The following is an 18199-nucleotide window of genomic DNA, read 5'->3' on the forward strand; positions in this document are numbered from 1 at the left end:
GCAACCACATCTTGAACTTTGTGTCCCTAAAGCCATGTATGCTTCCATTAATTGAAAGGGTGAGTAGGTGCAGTTGTGTTTTGTAGTTAGTCTTCTAGATCCTAAGTAGCTTGCTTAGATTTGCCTGTTTTAAAACAACTTCACACATGGGCCCCAGTGTAGTAATTAGTAGAGTGATTAACTTAAAGTGAATAGAAAGGGTTCAGAAATCAGAAAGTGAATACAAACAGGTAATAAACAGTAAATTCCATCCTTGACCCCTTGAAGGAAGTCAGGATTACTATTTTGAGATCATTACTGTGGAAATTACTGTATTTGTAAGGGAATTTGTTAACAGGCAGGATTTAAATCCTGCTTCAGTTCCTAACAGCCCTAAAGTGTTGGGGTTTTTTTTAAGCCTATTTCAGATATTCAGTTCCTCTTAGTGAAAAAGCACAGAAGAAGCCTGAATGAGCAGGCTGCTTTTACAGTTGTTTTGACAAAGTTTCAAACTTAAGGAAAATTTGCACTATAGTACAAAAAAATTATATTCCCTGTGCCATTTACCAATAATACTTCATTTTACTTACACTGTTCCTGAGCCATCTGAAAGGTAAGTTAGAGACGTGTTTTATTCTTAAGACTTTGTGTATTTCCAGGGATGTTCTCATATTAACTATAGTGTCTACTTATCAAAACCAGGAAATTAGCTTCGATATGATCTTGTCTTTTCCACTATGTTTTGTCAGTTGTCCAATAACGTCCTTTATATGTATTTCCACTGGCCTAGGATCATTTGCTCCTTTTTGTTGTCATGACTTTAAACTGGAACAGGTCCTCAACCTTTCTTGACCTTGTCATTTTTGAAGAGTAAGGGATGATTATTTCGTAGAAGTTCTCAATTTGGGTTTGTCTGATGTCTCCTCATGATTGCATTTTTGGCAGAAATATCACAAGAATGAGATTGTCTTCGGTATATCTAGTGGTACCTTGTAATAATAACCCGAGTCACTTATATAAAGTCACTTTTTCCCTTTATGATCAGTAATTTGTGGGAGGTAACTAGAGCCTATTAAATATCCAGTTCCTTTCAAACTGTCACCCACTGTTAACATTTGTCGATTTTCTAAGTTCTGTTCATTGGCATTTCACTAAGGTGGTGCTTTGTGTGGGGGGTAGCCTTAAAGGTCAGGAGAAAAGAAGGGGTGTTTGGTTTTTAAGAGGAAGTTGAATCATTTTGGAGTCTGAGAACGTTGCTGAAGAGAGCTTGAACTACATCAGTTTGTACTTAATAGCTGTGAAAGTAGGACAGTGGTGGTTCTGGCCAAGGGCCAAAAGGAGCTGGAGGTAACTTTTACATACATGAGAGGAATATGCAATAGAAAGCAAGCTGTGTCCTCAGCTATAAAAGTGTCTTCTAATACTGTAGGTAGTAAATGCTGTTTTCAGAGCGTTTGGCACAATCACTTGTGAAATAGTAGCTGCTTTTATTGTAAAACAGTACAGGGACTTTCCTGGGGGTCCAGTAATTGAAAATCCATCTTCCAATGCAGGGGACGTGGGTTTTATCCTTGGTCAGGGAACTAGGATCCCACAGGCTGTGGGACCCACAAGTCAACAGTGGTTAGGATTCCGTCCTTTCACTGCTGGCTGATGAAAAATCCTACAATCAGGAATACCCAGCGAGGGATCATTTAAATTTGAAGGAGAGGGACTTCTGGTTGTCCAGTGGTAAGAACCCGCCTGCCAACGCAAGGGACACAGGTTCAGTCTCTGGTCCAGGAAGGTTCCACGTGCTGTAAGCAGCTAAGTCAGCACACTGCAGCAAGAGGAGCCACTGCAGTAAGAAACCTGCGCCCCACAATCAAGAGTAGCCCCCACTCAGTACAACCAGAGAAGTCCCACAGGCAGCAGTGACGACCTAGCACAACCAAAAATTACAACTAAGAAGGAAATTTGAAGGAAAGATAAAAGAGTTTTAGGGATAAGCAAAAGATAAAAGTTCAGCATCACCATTTTGGATTTTCTGACTTCCAGAACTAAAGGATAATAAATTTGCATTTTAAGCCACTTTGTGGTGGTGGTTCTGCAGCAGTTAAAAACTAATAAGCTTAATTCAGAGGTTCTTTTCCCCCATTGGGTTTTCAGCAGCAGCATGAGACATGAATTCTACCAAATGTGTTGAGAACAAAAGATATTTAGCAGGGTTGGAGTAACAGAAATAGCTGAGGCTCTGGCCCACACAGAGACAAATTTTCCTAATGCTTGCAAATACAGGCTTCAGTTACAAAGCTAAAATGTAAATTTTGTCAGTCTCGATTCTTTGGAAAGCATACACCCATACACGTTATGTCCAGGGGGAAAAGTAGGACCTGAAGGAAAGAAGGACTCAATTATATTTGGAAACTTGGACCTCCCCTGCCTTTTCCACAATGGGACCCCCAACTATATAGTCAGGTGGTCAGGGGTGTCCAGTCTTTATGCAAGGGATTCAGTTTAAACTCCCAGTACTGCATGGACCCAAGATCCCATCGCTCGCAATGTGTGTGTGATGAAACCCAAATCCCTGTCCAGTAACCACCTCCAGGACAAGAGACGTCAGGCCATCCCCTGGTTCCTCTGTTTCCATCTTTGTTTCTGGCTCCTGATTGCTCTTGCAAATTCAGCCATAAATTTACTCTTTTTCCTTCTTGGCTTGCTTGGTCCTTCTGCTTGTAATATTTTATCCAGGATTTGGGTGTGTTTATGCTAGAAAGTGCTCCCTATTAGCAAAATGTGCCATACCGTTGGAACCAGAAGTGTTTTCCTATTTATTAAAAGGGTGCATTTTCCTAAAATAAGTGCACTGTCCCAACGATGAATTAAAATCTGTAGGGACAGAAAGGTGTGGGCTGCTCACTAGCAATAGTTTTCTCTCTGCTTCTGTTCACCAATATTTCAAAAAATTCGAGGTCCATCCAGTCTTGACTACAGACTTTCAACCCTAAATATTCAGTGGAAGGACTGATGCTGAAGCTCCAATACTTTGGCCATCTGATGAGAAGAGCCAACATTGAAAAGGACACTAATGCTGGGAAAGATTGAGGGCAAGAGGGAGAAGAGGGTGACGGAGGATGAGATGGATGGCATCACCAACTCAACAGACATGAGTGTGAGCAAACTCCAGAAGATAGTTAAGGACAGGGAAGCCTGGCGTGCTGCAGTCCATGGTGTCACAAAGAGTCATAGATGACTTAGCAACTGAACAACAGTCCACTCTTGAGTAGTGAGTTAACTTGAAAATAGTGAAGGCTATTAAAACTTGTAGAATATGGGGTTGTCACTTGAGGGAAGAATAGGACTTCATCACTTTCTCTTGAGGGCAGACTGGACCAGCAGAGCAAGCTATGGTTACATTAGAGGTAGAACCTTCCCCAAACACATCTACTTGGAAGAACTCTCCATCCCTGAATGTGTTCAAGGAAGCAAGCCCACCAAAAGTATCAAGACCACCAAAATACTGTTGAGCAGAAAATACATTGTCAACTCAGACCTGCATTCTTTGTTTATTTCTACATCCCACTGGCTCAGATTCCATTAGTCTAAAAGGTACATTCCTGATTGAGAAGGTATGTGTTTGTGTGGTCCCATCACTTTCTTTTAGACTTCTGAATACCTAAAATAAACCTTTTGGAATCTAGAACAAGCAGTCTGGGTAAAGATGAAAGAAAAAAAATGAGTGGATGGGGGTGTTGTTGGTGTGTATAAAGAGACTTCCATTGTTATGGCAACCAGCATCCTCAACTGATGCAATTCTGTTCCCAATAATAAGAGTTTTAATTAAAATTTGACACTGCAGTGAGGAAGAACACATGTAATGCGTTGGTGTAGCAACCGGAATAAAGTCTGCATAAATTTAAACCTGAGGATCACAACAATTTGTGGAATTTGCCTACAATTAATTAGGAACCCTTTTCTCCTCTGCACTGGAGGTTGAACCTGGTGGCCTGACCTTTAACTGTGACCTTAGGCCAGATGGACCTCAATATCCTGTTCTGTAAAGTAAGAGATTAATGAGGGAGTGGACACAACTCCAGACTGTACCAGGATCCTTGTTTTCCTCTGCATGCAGTCCATCAGTCAACAGACATTTACTGAGCACTCACTGAGTGTCCAGCTCTGTACCAGGTGTTAGGGATACACCTAGGTTATCGTGTTTCCTTCCATTTTAGAGCTTGCAGTCTCTTAACTTCTCAATTACACAAATGTTCATGAAGTCATAGCTGCCATATGTTTAAAAGGTGTTTTATGCTGCTGCTGCTAAGTCGCTTCAGTCGTGTCCGACTCTGCGACCCCATAGACGCCAGCCCACCAGGCTCCCCGGTCCCTGGGATTCTCCAGGCAAGAACACTGGAGTGGGTTGCCATTTCCTTCTCCAGTGCATGAAAATGAAAAGTGAAAGTGAAGTCGCTCAGTTGTGTCTGACTCTTAGCGACCCCATGTACTGCAGCCCACCAGGCTCACCCATCCATGGGACTTTCCAGGCAAAAACCAATAACGGAGATTTGATTAGTTCGATGAGCTAAGGAAACTGAAGCACAGAGAAGCAACGATTTGCGCAAGACAACACCATAACAGTAACCCATTCAAAAAACAACAAACAAAAACCCTTTGCGGTGAAGTAGGTGACAGTCTTTACAAATAGAAAAATGGAGGACCAGGAGGATTAAGTGACGCGCCCCAGGTCACACCACAAGCCAATAGCAATGGGGTCAGGTCATCCAAACTCTGGCGCCGCTGATGCTTTCCTTTAGGCTATGAGAGCCAAGAACGGAACCGCACCTCGCAGGGGGCTCCGTTCTTCTGGTGGCACGGCCCTCCCTTCACCCTCCCTTCACCCTCCCTGAGATGGTTTTCCGATGTTCTCTGGCTCGCCTATTTCAGGTGAGGAGCAGGCGCCGAGGGAAGGCGTTGGACAACGAAGCGACCCAGCCGGGGTGCGCGCGGGGAGTGCAACCTCGCTTTTTGTCACTGACCACTCAGTTCAGGAACCCACCAGCCTCTGCCGGCTCCGTTGTCCCCATTGCGTGCTGCTAGCTGTGAGGTAAGGAGTTGGGGACCGGGAGAATCTCGACCCGCCTCGCCCGCGCAGCAGTCTAGCCCCGGGGCTAAAGGACACTAGGCCCACGCAGCCGTGGCCTGGCAGGAAGGCCCCCGGCCCGCGCTCCCCAAACCTGCTCTGTGCGCGTTTTGCGCCCCGCGTCCTGCGGGAAGGCGGGCCCGCCCCCCTGTGCGCGCAGGCGCGCGCCGCGCGGCGCTCGGACCGCAGCTCGGCGCTGGGCGGCCGCACGCGGGCCTTGCAGGTAGGGACTCCGGGGTACGAGGCTCCGCGGCGCCCGGCCCCGCCCCGCAAGGCAGTGCTGGGGCCTGGGACCCCCGGGCGTTGCTCCTCCCGAGCGCGAGGCGGGGTGCACAAGCCCGGGAGGAAGCTCGGGGAGCCGGCGTGCAAGGGGATCTGGGCGGTCGCGGGGCTCGAAGGCGAGGCGAGCGCGTCCGCCGTGCTGCTGTTGGAGGCAATCCAGAGGGTAGGGAGGAAGGCGGCTTGGTTTTTAGAGAAATGCAATCAATTAAGAGTTGTTCATTAATAAAAGAGAGGGCGTGGAGGGCGAGGGTTTGGTTTTCTTAGGAAATGGGTAATTTGGCAAACTTTCTCTTTCCTACCGTTGATTTCCAATTTTTATAACGGAAAATTGAATTATTATTTTGCCATAAAGGGAAAAAATAAAAAAGAATTCCGCCATTTTGGCGTTTTAAAAAGTAACCGTTCTGCGGGGCTGGCGGATCGGTGACCGCCCCGCCCGCCGCCGTCTACACCAGTCCCGGGAGGACTCGGAAGGCGGGCGGCGGTCCCAACCCTGGAGACCGCATCCATCCCTCCCGCGTTCCAGCCGCAGCTGCAGCGGGGGGGCGGGGCCGAGGCCCCAAGTTTGAGGCGCTCAGTTTTGCTGGGGTTCTGAGTGTGTGTCGGGGATTATCTGTCTGGGGCGATAGCGCCCCACCTTCCACACCTAGAGTAAGAGCATTTATTGAGCGTCTGCTGTATACGAGACCTTGATGGGCAAGGGATACGGGAAGTCTTGGCAGACAGACCAAGAGACAAACATTCACTCAGTAAATATTTATTAAGCATCTGCTATATGCCAGACACCAATTTGGGTTGGGGATCCAACAGTTGTTTTAGGCTGGGTTCCCTGGAAACAAGACTCTGAGAAGCTTTGAGTGGAGATGTATTAGGGTGCCCTTGGTGTTGTCACCTGTAGGAGAGGAAAGATAGCAGGGCGGTTGGGCGGAGAACGTTGAACTGCTGATGCAGTCTTAACAGAGGCCTCCACCTGTCCCAAAAGAAGTTCTGGAGGGGAGATGGCTCTGCTGAGATGCCCTAGACAGAGGCAAGGGGGCAAGGCCTTTATACCTCGGGTCCAGGAGAGGGCACTTGGGCGAGGCAGCTCCCCTGGTTGAGGGCAATTCAGAGAGGAGATGACAGCTGAGGGCTGCCAGTGACAACCTTCACTGTATCCCCTCCTCTTCCAGCCTCTGAGAGACACAGAAGGAGGAAACAGTACTCTAGCCCCTAGGGCAAGAATGTCTAAGCCATTTATGGGTTTCAGAAACCTGTGTTTCTTATGTTATTGATCACTCTTTACTCCCACCTCTTTTTCTTTCTTTTTAGAAATATTTATTTTTTCGGTTGCACGAGATTTTAGTTATGGTATGCCGGGTCTTTAGCTGGGGCATGTGAAATCTTTAGTTGCAGCTGTGTGGGATCTAGTTCCCTGACCAGGGCTTGAACCTGGGCCTCCTGCATTGGGAGCACGGAGTCTTAGCCACTGGGCCACCAGGGAAGTCCCCACATCTCTCATTCATTCATTCACTGACTAGTTTTGAGTGCAGTCTCTGGATCAGGCTCTTGAATGCTTTGTTCTGTCTCGTGGAAGAGAGACAAGTTAATGCATAGATAGACTGTGGTGGATAGGCAATGGCCCCCCACTCCAGTCCTCTTGCCTGGAGAATCCCATGGATGGAGGAGCCTGGTAGGCTGCAGTCCATGGGGTCACGAAGAGTCGGACACGACTGAGCAACTTCACTTTCCCTTTTCACTTTCATGCATTGGAGAAGGAAATGGCAACCCACTCCAGTGTTCTTGCCTGGAGAGTCCCAGGGACGGGGGAGCCTGGTGGGCTGCCGTCTGTGGGGTCGCACAGAGTTGGACACAACTGAATCGACTTAGCAGCAGCAGCAGAGCACAGCAGAGAGAGCTGTGTGTTAACTTTGTTTGGGGTGCGGGGAGGATGTGGATTCTGGGCCTTTCAGAAAAAAGGTATCACTCAAGCTGAGTCTTGAAGGATGATCAATAATTTTCCAGACATAAGGGATGTAGAAATGGACCAAGCAGAAGAATCAGCACCTGCAGAGGCCACAAAAGTGGTGCTCTGAAGGTGTGACCAGACTGCAGCGGGGGAGTGGATGGATTCCTGGTATCTGGCTCAGGCCTGGGAGCCATGTCAGATTGGTGGTGCTGCTTTGTGGACCTAGTGGGACAAAGCTTATGAAAATGCTGTGTGAGCTGCAGATTTGGGGGTTGGTAGTGGTAGAGGAGCGGAGAAGGCAATGGCACCCCACTCCAGTACTCTTGCCTGGAAAATCCCATGGACGGAGGAGCCTGGTGGGCTGCAGTCCATGGAGTCACTAAGAGTAGGACACGACTGAGCGACTTCACTTTCCCTTTTCACTTTCATGCATTGGAGAAGGAAAGGGCAACCCACTCTGGTGTTCTTGCCTGGAGAGTCCCAGGGACGGCAGAGCCTGATGGGCTGCCGTCTATGGGGTCGCAGAGTCGGACACAACTGAAGCAACTTAGCAGCAGCAGCAGCAGCAGTGGTAGAAGAGAAGTGCATTCAAATCACAGAGAAAGTAGTTCCCAGGTCTCAGAAAAAATAACCATCTAGCTGGGGAAAAACACAGTTGGTATTGCTAGCTAGGAACCCACAGCCACATGCAGTGGGTCTCAAACATCACAGGTGCCCTGGAGCCTCTCCCCTCCTGTGCTGGCAAGGACTTGTCTTCTAGAATTATTCTCTTTCCCCTGCTCTGTCAGTTCCTCCCTCTATAGGCTTATTTCCATCAGTTACAAACAAGCTGTATAGCATCTTCTATTTAAAAAAGCAAAATGGGGGACTTCCCTGGTAGTCCAGTGGGTAAGACTCTGAGCTCCCAATGCAGGGGACCTGGGTTCGATTCCTGGTCAGGGAACTAGATCCCACATGCTGCAACTAAGACTGAAGAGCCCGCATGCCACAACTTAGACCTGGCACAGTCAAATTAATTAATTAATTAAAATTTTTTTAAAATAGTTTTAAAAAAGCAAAATGGAGACTTCCCTGGTGGTCCCAATGCAGGGGACCTGGGTTCCATCTCTGGTCAGGGAACTAGATCCCACATGCTGCAACTAAATAAATAAATATTAAAAAGCAAAACAGGGCTTCCCTGGTGGCTCAGTGGTAAAGAATCTGCCTGCCAATGCAGAAGACAAAGGTTTGATCCCTGGTCTGGAAAGATCCCACATGCTGCAGGGCAACTAAACCTGTGCACCACAACTACTGAGCCAGTGCTCTGGAGCCCCAGTGCCACAACTACTGAAGCTCCCAGAACTAGAGTCTGTGCTCTGCAGTAAGAGAAGGGAAGTGGCAGTACAGACCCCCAACACGGCAGTGAGAAGCCCAGACTCCGCACCTAGAGTAGCTCCCACTCACCATAACTAGAGAAAAGTCTGCAGCAACAAATACAAAGCCCAGGAATAAATAAGTACATAAAATTTTAAAATAAATAAATAAAAAACAAAACCAACATCCTTTCCTTGAGAACTCATCACTCTCCAAATACTATCCCCCACATCAGTGTTCTTTGTATCACAACTCCTTGAAAGAGCTGTTAGTCTCCACTTCCTTTTCTCCCATCCCCTGACAAGGACCAGTTCTTACTGTCAGTTTCCCCACTAGCATGCAGACTCTATAACAGAGGCCTCTGTGTCTTCTGTTCACTACAAATTGCATAGAAAAGTGCCTGATACATACTAGATGCTCAATAAATACTGAACTAATTGATGATTTCTCTCTGGAACCCACTCTGATCAAGTTTTTATGTCCACAGCTCCTCTGAAATGATGCTTGTCGAGATTTCTCATAATCTCCTTATTGCTAAAATGGTCAGCTCTCAGCCCTCATCTGACTTGATCTGCTAGTGGTATTAACACCATTGAGCAGTCCCACTTACTAGAAACTTTCCTCCAGAAGCTCAGATGCTTCTGGATATTCTTTCATCTCATTGCAGGCTCTTTCTCAGTCTCTGGCTAGATCTTCTTCCTCTTCCCAACCTATTTTGATGAGCTCCAAGGCTCCCACTTTTTTCTTTATACTCGGTTCTATGATTTTTCCCTGCCATCTGTACAGGATGATTTTTAAATTTACATCTCCAGCCTCCACTGTATCCCTTACTTCTAGAATGTAGGCTTCATAAGAGCACTTTCTCTTGTTTGAGACTATTCCCAAGGCACAAAATGATGCTGCTGACTCCCAGTTGGTCCACCAATGTCTGCTGGGAAAAGGACAGAAACTTGAACAGAAGGGAAGTTCTCTCAACCACCCTCCCTTAGTAGATCTTGAGACAGAATGGAATTCTTTCACGAGTAACCATATTCATTCCTAATGACTGCCAATGTTTTGAATAAAAAGATTAGTTAAAAGGAATTAAAATGGTACAACTATATCAGCTGTGCAAAGCAAAATAATTTGAATTTAGAGAAGGCTATTTTATAATTTTTTTAAAGGGGAAGTACTAGGGAGAACAAACCATGTGTGTGTGTGTGCGTGTGTGTGACACACTCAATGGTGTCCAACTCTTTAGGACCCCACAGACTGCAGCCCACCAGGCTCCTCTGTCCATGGGATTTCCCAGGCAAAAATACTGGAGTGGGTTGCCATTTCCTCCTCCAGGGGATCTTCCTGACCCAGGAATTGAACCCACGTCTTCTGCCTGTTTCTCCTCCATTGGCAAGCAGATACTTTACCACTTGAGCCACTTGAGAAGGGGGAACAAACCTTGGGTTTTTGTTTTTGCCACGCTGAGCAGCTAGTGGATCTTAGTTCCCCAACCAGAGATTGAACCTGGGCCCATGGCAGTGAAAGCACCGAGTTCTAACCGCTGGACCGCCAGGGAAGTCCCCGAACTTTGGTCTGAATGTTGCCTTAATTAATCAGGTTATATCTCTAAGCCTTTGCCTACTTGAATATTCACTCTCTATACAACATCCACTGGATCATGGAAAAAGCAAGAGAGTTCCAGAAAAACATCTATTTCTGCTTTATTGACTATGCCAAAGCCTTTGACTGTGTGGAGCACAATAAACCTGTGGAAAATTCTGAAAGAGATGGGAATACCAGACCACCTGATCTGCCTCTTGAGAAATCTGTATGCAGGTCATGAAGCAACAGTTAGAACTGGACATGGAACAACAGACCGGTTCCAAATAGGAAAAGGAGTATGTCAAGGCTGTATATTGTCACCCTGTTTATTTAACTTATATGCAGAGTACGTCATGAGAAACGCTGGGCTGGAAGAAACACAAGCTGGAATCAAGATTGCCAGGATAAATATCAATAACCTCAGATATGCAGATGATACCACCCTTATGGCAGAAAGTGAAGAGGAACTCAAAAGCCTCTTGATGAAAGTGAAAGTGGAGAGTGAAAAAGTTGGCTTAAAGCTCAACATTCAGAAAACGAGGATCATGGCATCTGGTCCCATCACTTCATGGGAAATAGATGGGGAAACAGTGGAAACAGTGTCAGACTTTATTTTTGGGGGCTCCAAAATCACTGCAGATGGTGACTGCAGCCATGAAATTAAAAGACGCTTACTCCTTGGAAGGAAAGTTATGAGCAACCTAGATAGCATATTCAAAAGCAGAGACATTACTTTGCCAACAAAGGTTCATCTAGTCAAGACTATGGTTTTTCCAGTGGTCATGTATAGATGTGAGAGTTGGACTGTGAAGAAGGCTGAGTGCTGAAGAATTGATGGTTTTGAACTGTGGTGTTGGAGAAGACTCTTGAGAGTCCCTTGGACCGCAAGGAGATCCAACCAGTCCATTCTAAAGGAGATCAGCCCTGGGATTTCTTTGGAAGGAATGATGCTAAAGTTGAAACTCCAGTACTTTAGCCACCTCATGTGAAGGGTTGACTCATTGGAAAAGACTCTGATGCTGGGAGGGATTGGGGGCAAGAGGAGAAGGGGACAACAGAGGATGAGATGGCTGGATGGCATCACTGACTCAATGGACGTGAGTTTGAGTGAACTCTGGGAGTTGGTGATGGCCAGGGAGGCCTGGCATGCTGCGATTCATGGGGTCTCAAAGAGTCAGACACGACTGAGCGACTGATCTGATCTGATCTGATCTGATATACTATATGGGGTGTCCTGTGTATTTTAGGGAGGAAAAGCTGGAAGATATATCAGTGCACAAGAACAGGAGGAGAGAGGAGTGGAGGTTGGGAAAGACAGCAACCACTACAAGCTGATTTTCCCATTTTTAGTGGAGCTGCCAAGCTCCTCAAAATCTCTGTTCAGAGGGAGTGAGTTGTTTTTTGTTGAAGGCCAGCTAGTATCAAGACTTTACATATTTTTTCCATTTAATCTTCATCAGAGAGCTTTGAGATAAATACCATTATCCCCTTCATTTTACACATGAGGAGACTGAGGCTCAAGGAAAGAAAGCTACTTAGAATCACAGACATTTAAGGCGGGGGGTGGGATCTGAAATTCAAACTGACTTAAGTCTAATTTAAGCCTACATCTCTGTTCTTTCCTTTATGCCAGAAGCCATTGTCAAGCCCTGCTGACACCTTAAAGCAACCAAATATCACTTACTCATACACTGCTTTTTTTTTCTGGCTATGCCTCACGGCTTGTAGAATCTTAGTTCCCCAACCAGGGATCGAACACGAGTCACCAGCAGTGGAAGCACAGGGAATTCCCTATACTGCTTTTTATTAACAAGTTCAAATTAGTGAAATCCAACACAGCACCTGCTGCATGCCGGCACATTTAAGGAGTTAAGTAAATGATAGGTATTAAGCATATTTGTTATGTCACTAGGTCTTTTTCCCATATATTTACATGTTTGACCCTTTATTAAATGTCTCTACTCCCTTTGCTTTATTAAAGCAAAATCTTGCACTGCCTGCATTTTCATACATTACTTCTTTGCTCTTCAGATTATAGGGTGTTTATGTTTTTTATTTTGTTTTTGTATGTGTATGTTTCTTTGCTTGTTTTTTTTTTTTTTTTTTGCATGTGGGATCTTAGTTCCCCCAACCAAGGATCAAACCTGTGCCCCCTGCAGTGGAAACTTGGAATCCTAACCACTGGGCCACCAGAGAAGTCCCCTCAACAGATGTTTGAGTGCCCACTCTTTGCTTGGGATTGGAGGAAGTAGTGGGCAGGAGGCATAAAAGAGCACCATCAGGAAAGATCACCTCCCAGGAAAATGACCTTATGAGTGAAGGAGAATCTGGTACTTGAGGGTTCTGAATCCCCAGAGGGAGAAGGGAGTGATTCTACTGGGGGTGGAGGTGGAGGTTGAAAAAGAGGGGAATTTGGACTTGGCCTGGGCTGTGCCATGAGATAGCTGACCAGACAGAACCTTGGCCCAAGACACACTCTCTGAGACTCCCTAGAGTTTGCACAGCAGTTTACAGAGCATCTTCACACATGCCCATCTTACAGGGATGGGGGGAGGTGCAAGGTCTGGCCAGAGCTCTCACCTGGGTGACCTGGATAGAGCCAGGAGCCAAACTTTATGCTGGGCTCCTAAAATACCTTACTCCCCTCATGGCTGAGGCTTTTCTCTGAGGGTGGACAACTCCTCCTCATGGAGGCCCCCTACCCGCCTGATCCCCTTGGGGGCTGTGTTCCATTTGTAGGCCTACCAGGATGGAGGGGCATGCTGAAATGGAGATGCTGAGGACACTGAAGGGACCCTCCACAGGGGAGGTCAGCGTGCACCTGGTGGCCAGAGATAGTCCAGGCTCCGGTTCTCACCTGCCCACTGCTGCCTTTATCATTCCAGGTGGGCCAAGCCAGGGGTCTAGGGGAACAGGAGAATCCACATCCATGCCCAAGCAGATGTGGGTCCTGGGGAGGAGACGATATTTTTCACCTGCTTCCGCACTTGCATGGCAGTGTTGGAGCAGGGTCGTCAGGCTCACCTGTGTCGTATCTGTCCATGTATCTGTTCGCAGCCAGCTCGGCCGCCCTGGGTCTGCCCAGCAGTGCCCTGGATGTGTCCTGCTTTCCGCGGGAGCCGATCCACGTGGGCACCCCGGAGCGAGCGGCCGGCAGCGTACCTGTCACAGCCACAGTTCTGCCGCAGCTGAGCACCGGGCCGGCGGCCAGCCCCAGCGCCAGCACGGTGCGGCTCTTGGAGTGGACCGAGGCCGCAGCCCCGCCTTCGGGGAGTGGCCTGCGGGTCAGTAACTGTGGGGATTGGCGGGATCCAGCGAGCCGCCGCTGTGGGGCGGGGCCTGAGGGCCCGGAGGCGGGGCCAGAGGCGGAAGGTGGGGAAGCTGGCCGAGGGGGAGGGTTCTGGGGGCGGGGCTTGAGGTGAGGGACTCTGGGGGCGGGGCTTGAAGTGCTGGGCTCCCAAGACGAGACAGTTGCGGGGGGGTTCTAGGGCCTGTCTTACGGTGAATGAGCCTTGGAGGCGTGGCTTGCAGTGAGGCGGCGGGAGGGGGGACCATGCTGACTGGGGGTGGGTCAAGGGCCAGGAGTCGTGCCCCTCTGACCCTTCCACGGTACAGTTCCGGATAAGCGAGTACGCGCCGCCGAACATGGTGGGAGCAGAGCAACCCCCAAGCCCAGAGCTACGGCGGGAAGGCGTGGCCGAGTACGAAGATGGCGAGGCCCCGGCGGGGGGTGGCGGCGCGGACCCCCAACAGCCGGGTAGGAGCCCCAGGCCCGGAGCTGGGCCCCTGCGGAGGCTGGGAGAGCCCCGAACTCGCAGGGCAGCCGAAGCCAGAGGCGTGGCCCTAGGGGGCGTGGCCCGGGTCCCGGCGGGTGTGCCCCCACCGGCGGGTTGGTCTGGGGGCGGAGAAGGCTCTGGCGAGGGAGACAGGGCTGTCCAGTGGGGGAAGTGGGGAATGGGACCGAGGTGGAGGCCCCATGTGGGCTCCGAGGTGGGCGGAGCCTGAGTGTGGACGTGTTGGGTGGGCGGCCTGAGGTGCCTTGGTCTCCCCCAGCGGACCTCCCCCAGGACCCTCCGGAAGGTCCGCCTCAAGACCCACCAGAGGATGATGGCACCTGCCCGTGCCAGGCTTGTGGGCCTCAGCAAGGCGCTGGTCCAGATCCTAGTTCCTCCAATGATGGCTGCCCTCAGCGCTTCCAGGAGCGGTAAGCCGGAGGGAATTAAGCCCCACTTCTTTGCCTTTCCGGCCCTGAAGCCCCTTTGGGGCTTCTCCGGCCCCAAGGCCCCACTCCTGTTCCGATCTTTGAGGGGAGGTGGATGGTGCAGGGTGGGTGGTTCCTTCCCTCAGGCTGTCTGTCCCTCAGGTCAGTCATAGTGGAGAACTCCTCAGGCCAGAACAACTGCACCAGCGCTTCTGAGCTCCTCAAACCCGTGAAGAAGAGGAAGCACAGGGAATATCAGAGCCCATCCGAGAACGAATCTGAGCCAGAGGCCATGGTAGGAAGCGGACAACTGGGAGGGCAGGGGGAGGTTGTACCTCAGTTGTCACCACTCCCTCCATTAATTCAGATGGTGGGGCTGGGCCACAGAAGACACATAATAACTCACTCATTGTATTTTTGGGTCCTGTCTGGAGTCAGATCCTGTACTTGGTTTCAGGGAAATAAATAAACAACTTTCCTGTTTTTCTAGAGCCCCCACCTCAGTCTAATAGCAGGGCTGTCACTTTGACATGAACCAGCACCCAAGTAGGTCTGCAGGCAGATGGAAAGATTCCTCACTGGGGCCCCATCTCTGGGCTGGAGGCCATGGAGCACAGGGCAGGTATTCGTGTCCTCAGTTTCCCCACCTGGGAGTGAGAACTGTAATCAGGCTGTGTAAACTAGGGGGTATGAGACTGTGCCCATGTGGTAAAGGGTTGTCTGCCAGAGCTGTGTTCCTGCTGGTAGCCTAGAAGAATATCCACCCACTGGGAGCAGAACACCGTGTGGCCAGAGAGCTAGGCCTGGGTCAGGAATAGAGATAGGGGCTTCACGCCAACTCATAAAGACAGGAAGCTGGGATCTGTTGTCTTCTACAGGAGAAGCAAGAAGAAGGAAAGGATCCAGAGGGACAACCTACCACTAACACCCTAGAAAGTGACGAATGGAACAGCAGCCAGCCTGGTATGATGGCCTGTGTATATATATTCATGAACCATGTGTGTATGCCTTTGGAGGTGTGAAGCTGGGAGTGCAGGTTACCATTGTGATGGTGTATTGTACGTAAATAGATGACCCTAAGTTAGCATGTATGTGTGCGTGTGTGACAGAGTGTGGTTTTGGTTTGTGCCATGGTATATGTATCTTCTTGAGGCTAATATGTGTTTGTTTATCCTCTACTATCCAGCGACTTAGCAGCAGCAGCAGCAGCCAGTTGTGAGTAGGCCTCATAATATCCAAAGACTTGAGCAGACTTTAATGGCACCACATGGTATTGCTTCCCTGTGGTGGTGTGGGCAAGTCCATACTGGTCACTGGTCTGACCTTGCTATTTGGGCCTCCATTCTAATCCTTTGGTTTTAAGAAAAATGGAACAAAGATCATTATTAGCGAGCTGTGGCCCTCAGACCTTCTGCATTACCATCTCCACTTTCCATGACAGCAGCCAATTGGAGCCAAGTAGAGTTTATCACACAATCACCCAGAGACTGTGTAGCAATGTCTCTCTGCCTTCCTCAAAACTGAATCTCTTCTACTAGTCATTATATCCCTGGTCCTTAGCCCAGAGGCTGGTGTGGAGTACACTCTCAATAAATGTTTGTTCAGTGGATGAATAAAGGAGTTGTATGTTGAGTGAACTCCGGGAGATGGTAATGGACAGGGAGGCCTGGCGTGCTGTGATTCGTGGGGTCGCAAAGAGTCGGACACGACTGAGCGACTGAACTGAACTGAACTGATGTTTCCTGAACTGAACTGAACTGGTGTTTCCTTTTGGACTATGGCTTGTTGCATGAGTCACTGTCTTTCCTGTTTCTTAGAGAGCCAGAGAGTGAGGTCAGTTTTAGGACATCTTTCTCCCTTGATGAACCCATTGCCAGTCAGAGGAACCTGATCTGTGTCCAGGGCATCAAACACTATAGTAGTCTATATTCTGCCTATCTTAGCCAAACCATATTCTCATGGCTCTCTTTCTCACCCAAGGCTGTCACATCAGAAGCCAAAGTCTTAGCTCTCATTAGTTTTTGTCCTCTTTTAATTAATTAATTGGCTGTACCAGGTCTTCGCTGTGGCACGAAGGATCTTTGATATTCATTGTGGCATGTGGGCTCTTTAGTCGAGGCAATGCGAATTCTTAGTTAAGGCATGTGGGATCTAGTTCCCTCCTCAGGGATCAAACCTGGGCCCCCTGCTTTGGGAGCATGGAGTCTTAGTCACTGGACCACCAGGAAAATTCTGGTTTATGTCCTCTTAAGTCTTAAATAGAGGCAGGAGTTAATATATCTAACTATATTATATATATCTAACTATAGATATCAGAGAAGGCAATGGCACCCCACTCCAGTACTCTTGCCTGGAAAATCCCATGGACGGAGGAACCTGGTAGGCTGCAGTCCATGGGGTCGCTGAGGGTCGGACACAACTGAGTGACTTCACTTTCACTTTTCACTTTCATGCATTGGAGAAGGAAAGGGCAACCCACTCCAGTGTTCTTGCCTGGAGAATCCCAGGGACGGGGGAGCCTGGTGGGCTGCCGTCTATGGGGTCGCACAGAGTCGGACACGACTGAAGCGACTTAGCAGCAGCAGCAGCAACTATAGATATATAGATATATTGGCTCCACTGCTCTGTCTTTCTTAAGAATGTACTTTCTTAAACTAGCATTTTTTTCTGCTGGGTCCTGTTGACCAGGTTGAAGTTATCTTTTGATTTGTACGTTTCACCATCTCAACTGTGAACATTACTGTGTGGCATTAGTTCCTGGACATTTTCTCCTTTCTGCCTTTTTTCAAGGGAAGAAACCTTGTCAGTAGACAGAAGTTTGCTTTTATGGCTAAAATCTTTCTTCACTCATTTTGGGGACCTTTTAGCAGAAGAATCTGGGAGTAGGAGTGGGCATGTCAGGGCTGCTCATGTGTCCTGCGTGTGCAGAGAATCTGTGTCTAACGTATCCATTTTTTTTTACAGTTAATGCTTTATACATATTTTTGTAAGAAATGGCTTTCTAATGGCTTTATTGAGTTATAATTCACAAAACATGCAATCTACTCATTTGAGGTATACAATGCAGTGGTTTGTGGTCTATTCATGGAAATGTATAAACATAACCACAATCAATTTTAGAACATTTTCATCACTCCAAAAAGAAACCCTGTATCTATTAACTGACATTCTGCCCAAAGTGCGAATTCCCCTCCAGCCTTAGTCAACCACCAATCTACTTTCTGTATACATGGATCCGCCTGTTTTAGACATTTCATATAAATGAGATCATATAGCATGTGGGCCTTGGTGACTGGCTTCTTGCAGTTAGCACAGGGTTTTCATAGTTTATCCGTGTTGTACCATGTATCAGTATGTCATCCGTTTTTATTGCTGAGTAATATTCCATTGTAGGAAATATCACACTTTATCAACTGATGGGTATGTGTGTTCTTTTCCACTTTGGGGCTGTTATGAATAATGCTGATATGAGCATCTGTGCACAAATTTTGTCTGGCCATAAGTGTTCATTTCTCTTGGGTATATACATAGGAGTGGAATTGCTGGGTGCTATGGTAACCGTATGTTTAGCCTCTTAAGGAACTGCTAGAATGTTTTCCAAAGTGGCCAAACCACCGTATATTCCCACCAGTAGCGTATGAAAGTTCCAGTTTATCCACATTCTCACCAAGGCTTGTTATAAATAAAATTTGTCTTTTTTATTTTTAAAAAGGATTTATTTAGTTGTCCTGACTTTTAATTG

The 18199-nt window shown here is 47.9% G+C and overlaps 1 protein-coding gene across 5 annotated transcripts in view; it reads left to right on the forward strand.

Moving 5' to 3' along the window:
• The first annotated feature begins 1820 nt into the window (after positions 1–1820).
• The window catches only part of L3MBTL1 (L3MBTL histone methyl-lysine binding protein 1), a 36575-nt gene continuing 20196 nt past the window's right edge, over positions 1821–18199 (forward strand). Inside the window, exons 1-8 of one of the 5 annotated variants that reach the window (XM_061437627.1) lie at positions 1821–5062; positions 12379–12586; positions 12996–13141; positions 13314–13540; positions 13872–14013; positions 14310–14460; positions 14620–14752; positions 15336–15420. In XM_061437627.1, coding sequence (XP_061293611.1) covers positions 13006–13141; positions 13314–13540; positions 13872–14013; positions 14310–14460; positions 14620–14752; positions 15336–15420 — 874 coding nt within the window. In that variant the 5' untranslated portion in view covers positions 1821–5062; positions 12379–12586; positions 12996–13005. Of the gene's footprint in view, positions 5063–11144; positions 12587–12625; positions 13142–13313; positions 13541–13871; positions 14014–14309; positions 14461–14619; positions 14753–15335; positions 15421–18199 lie in introns of those variants that run through there. The other 4 variants (XM_061437628.1, XR_009740508.1, XM_061437630.1 and 1 more) reach the window with 4 other exon arrangements.

The sequence above is a fragment of the Bos javanicus genome, chromosome 13, assembly GCF_032452875.1.
Source record: "Bos javanicus breed banteng chromosome 13, ARS-OSU_banteng_1.0, whole genome shotgun sequence".
Lineage (NCBI taxonomy): Eukaryota > Metazoa > Chordata > Mammalia > Artiodactyla > Bovidae > Bos > Bos javanicus.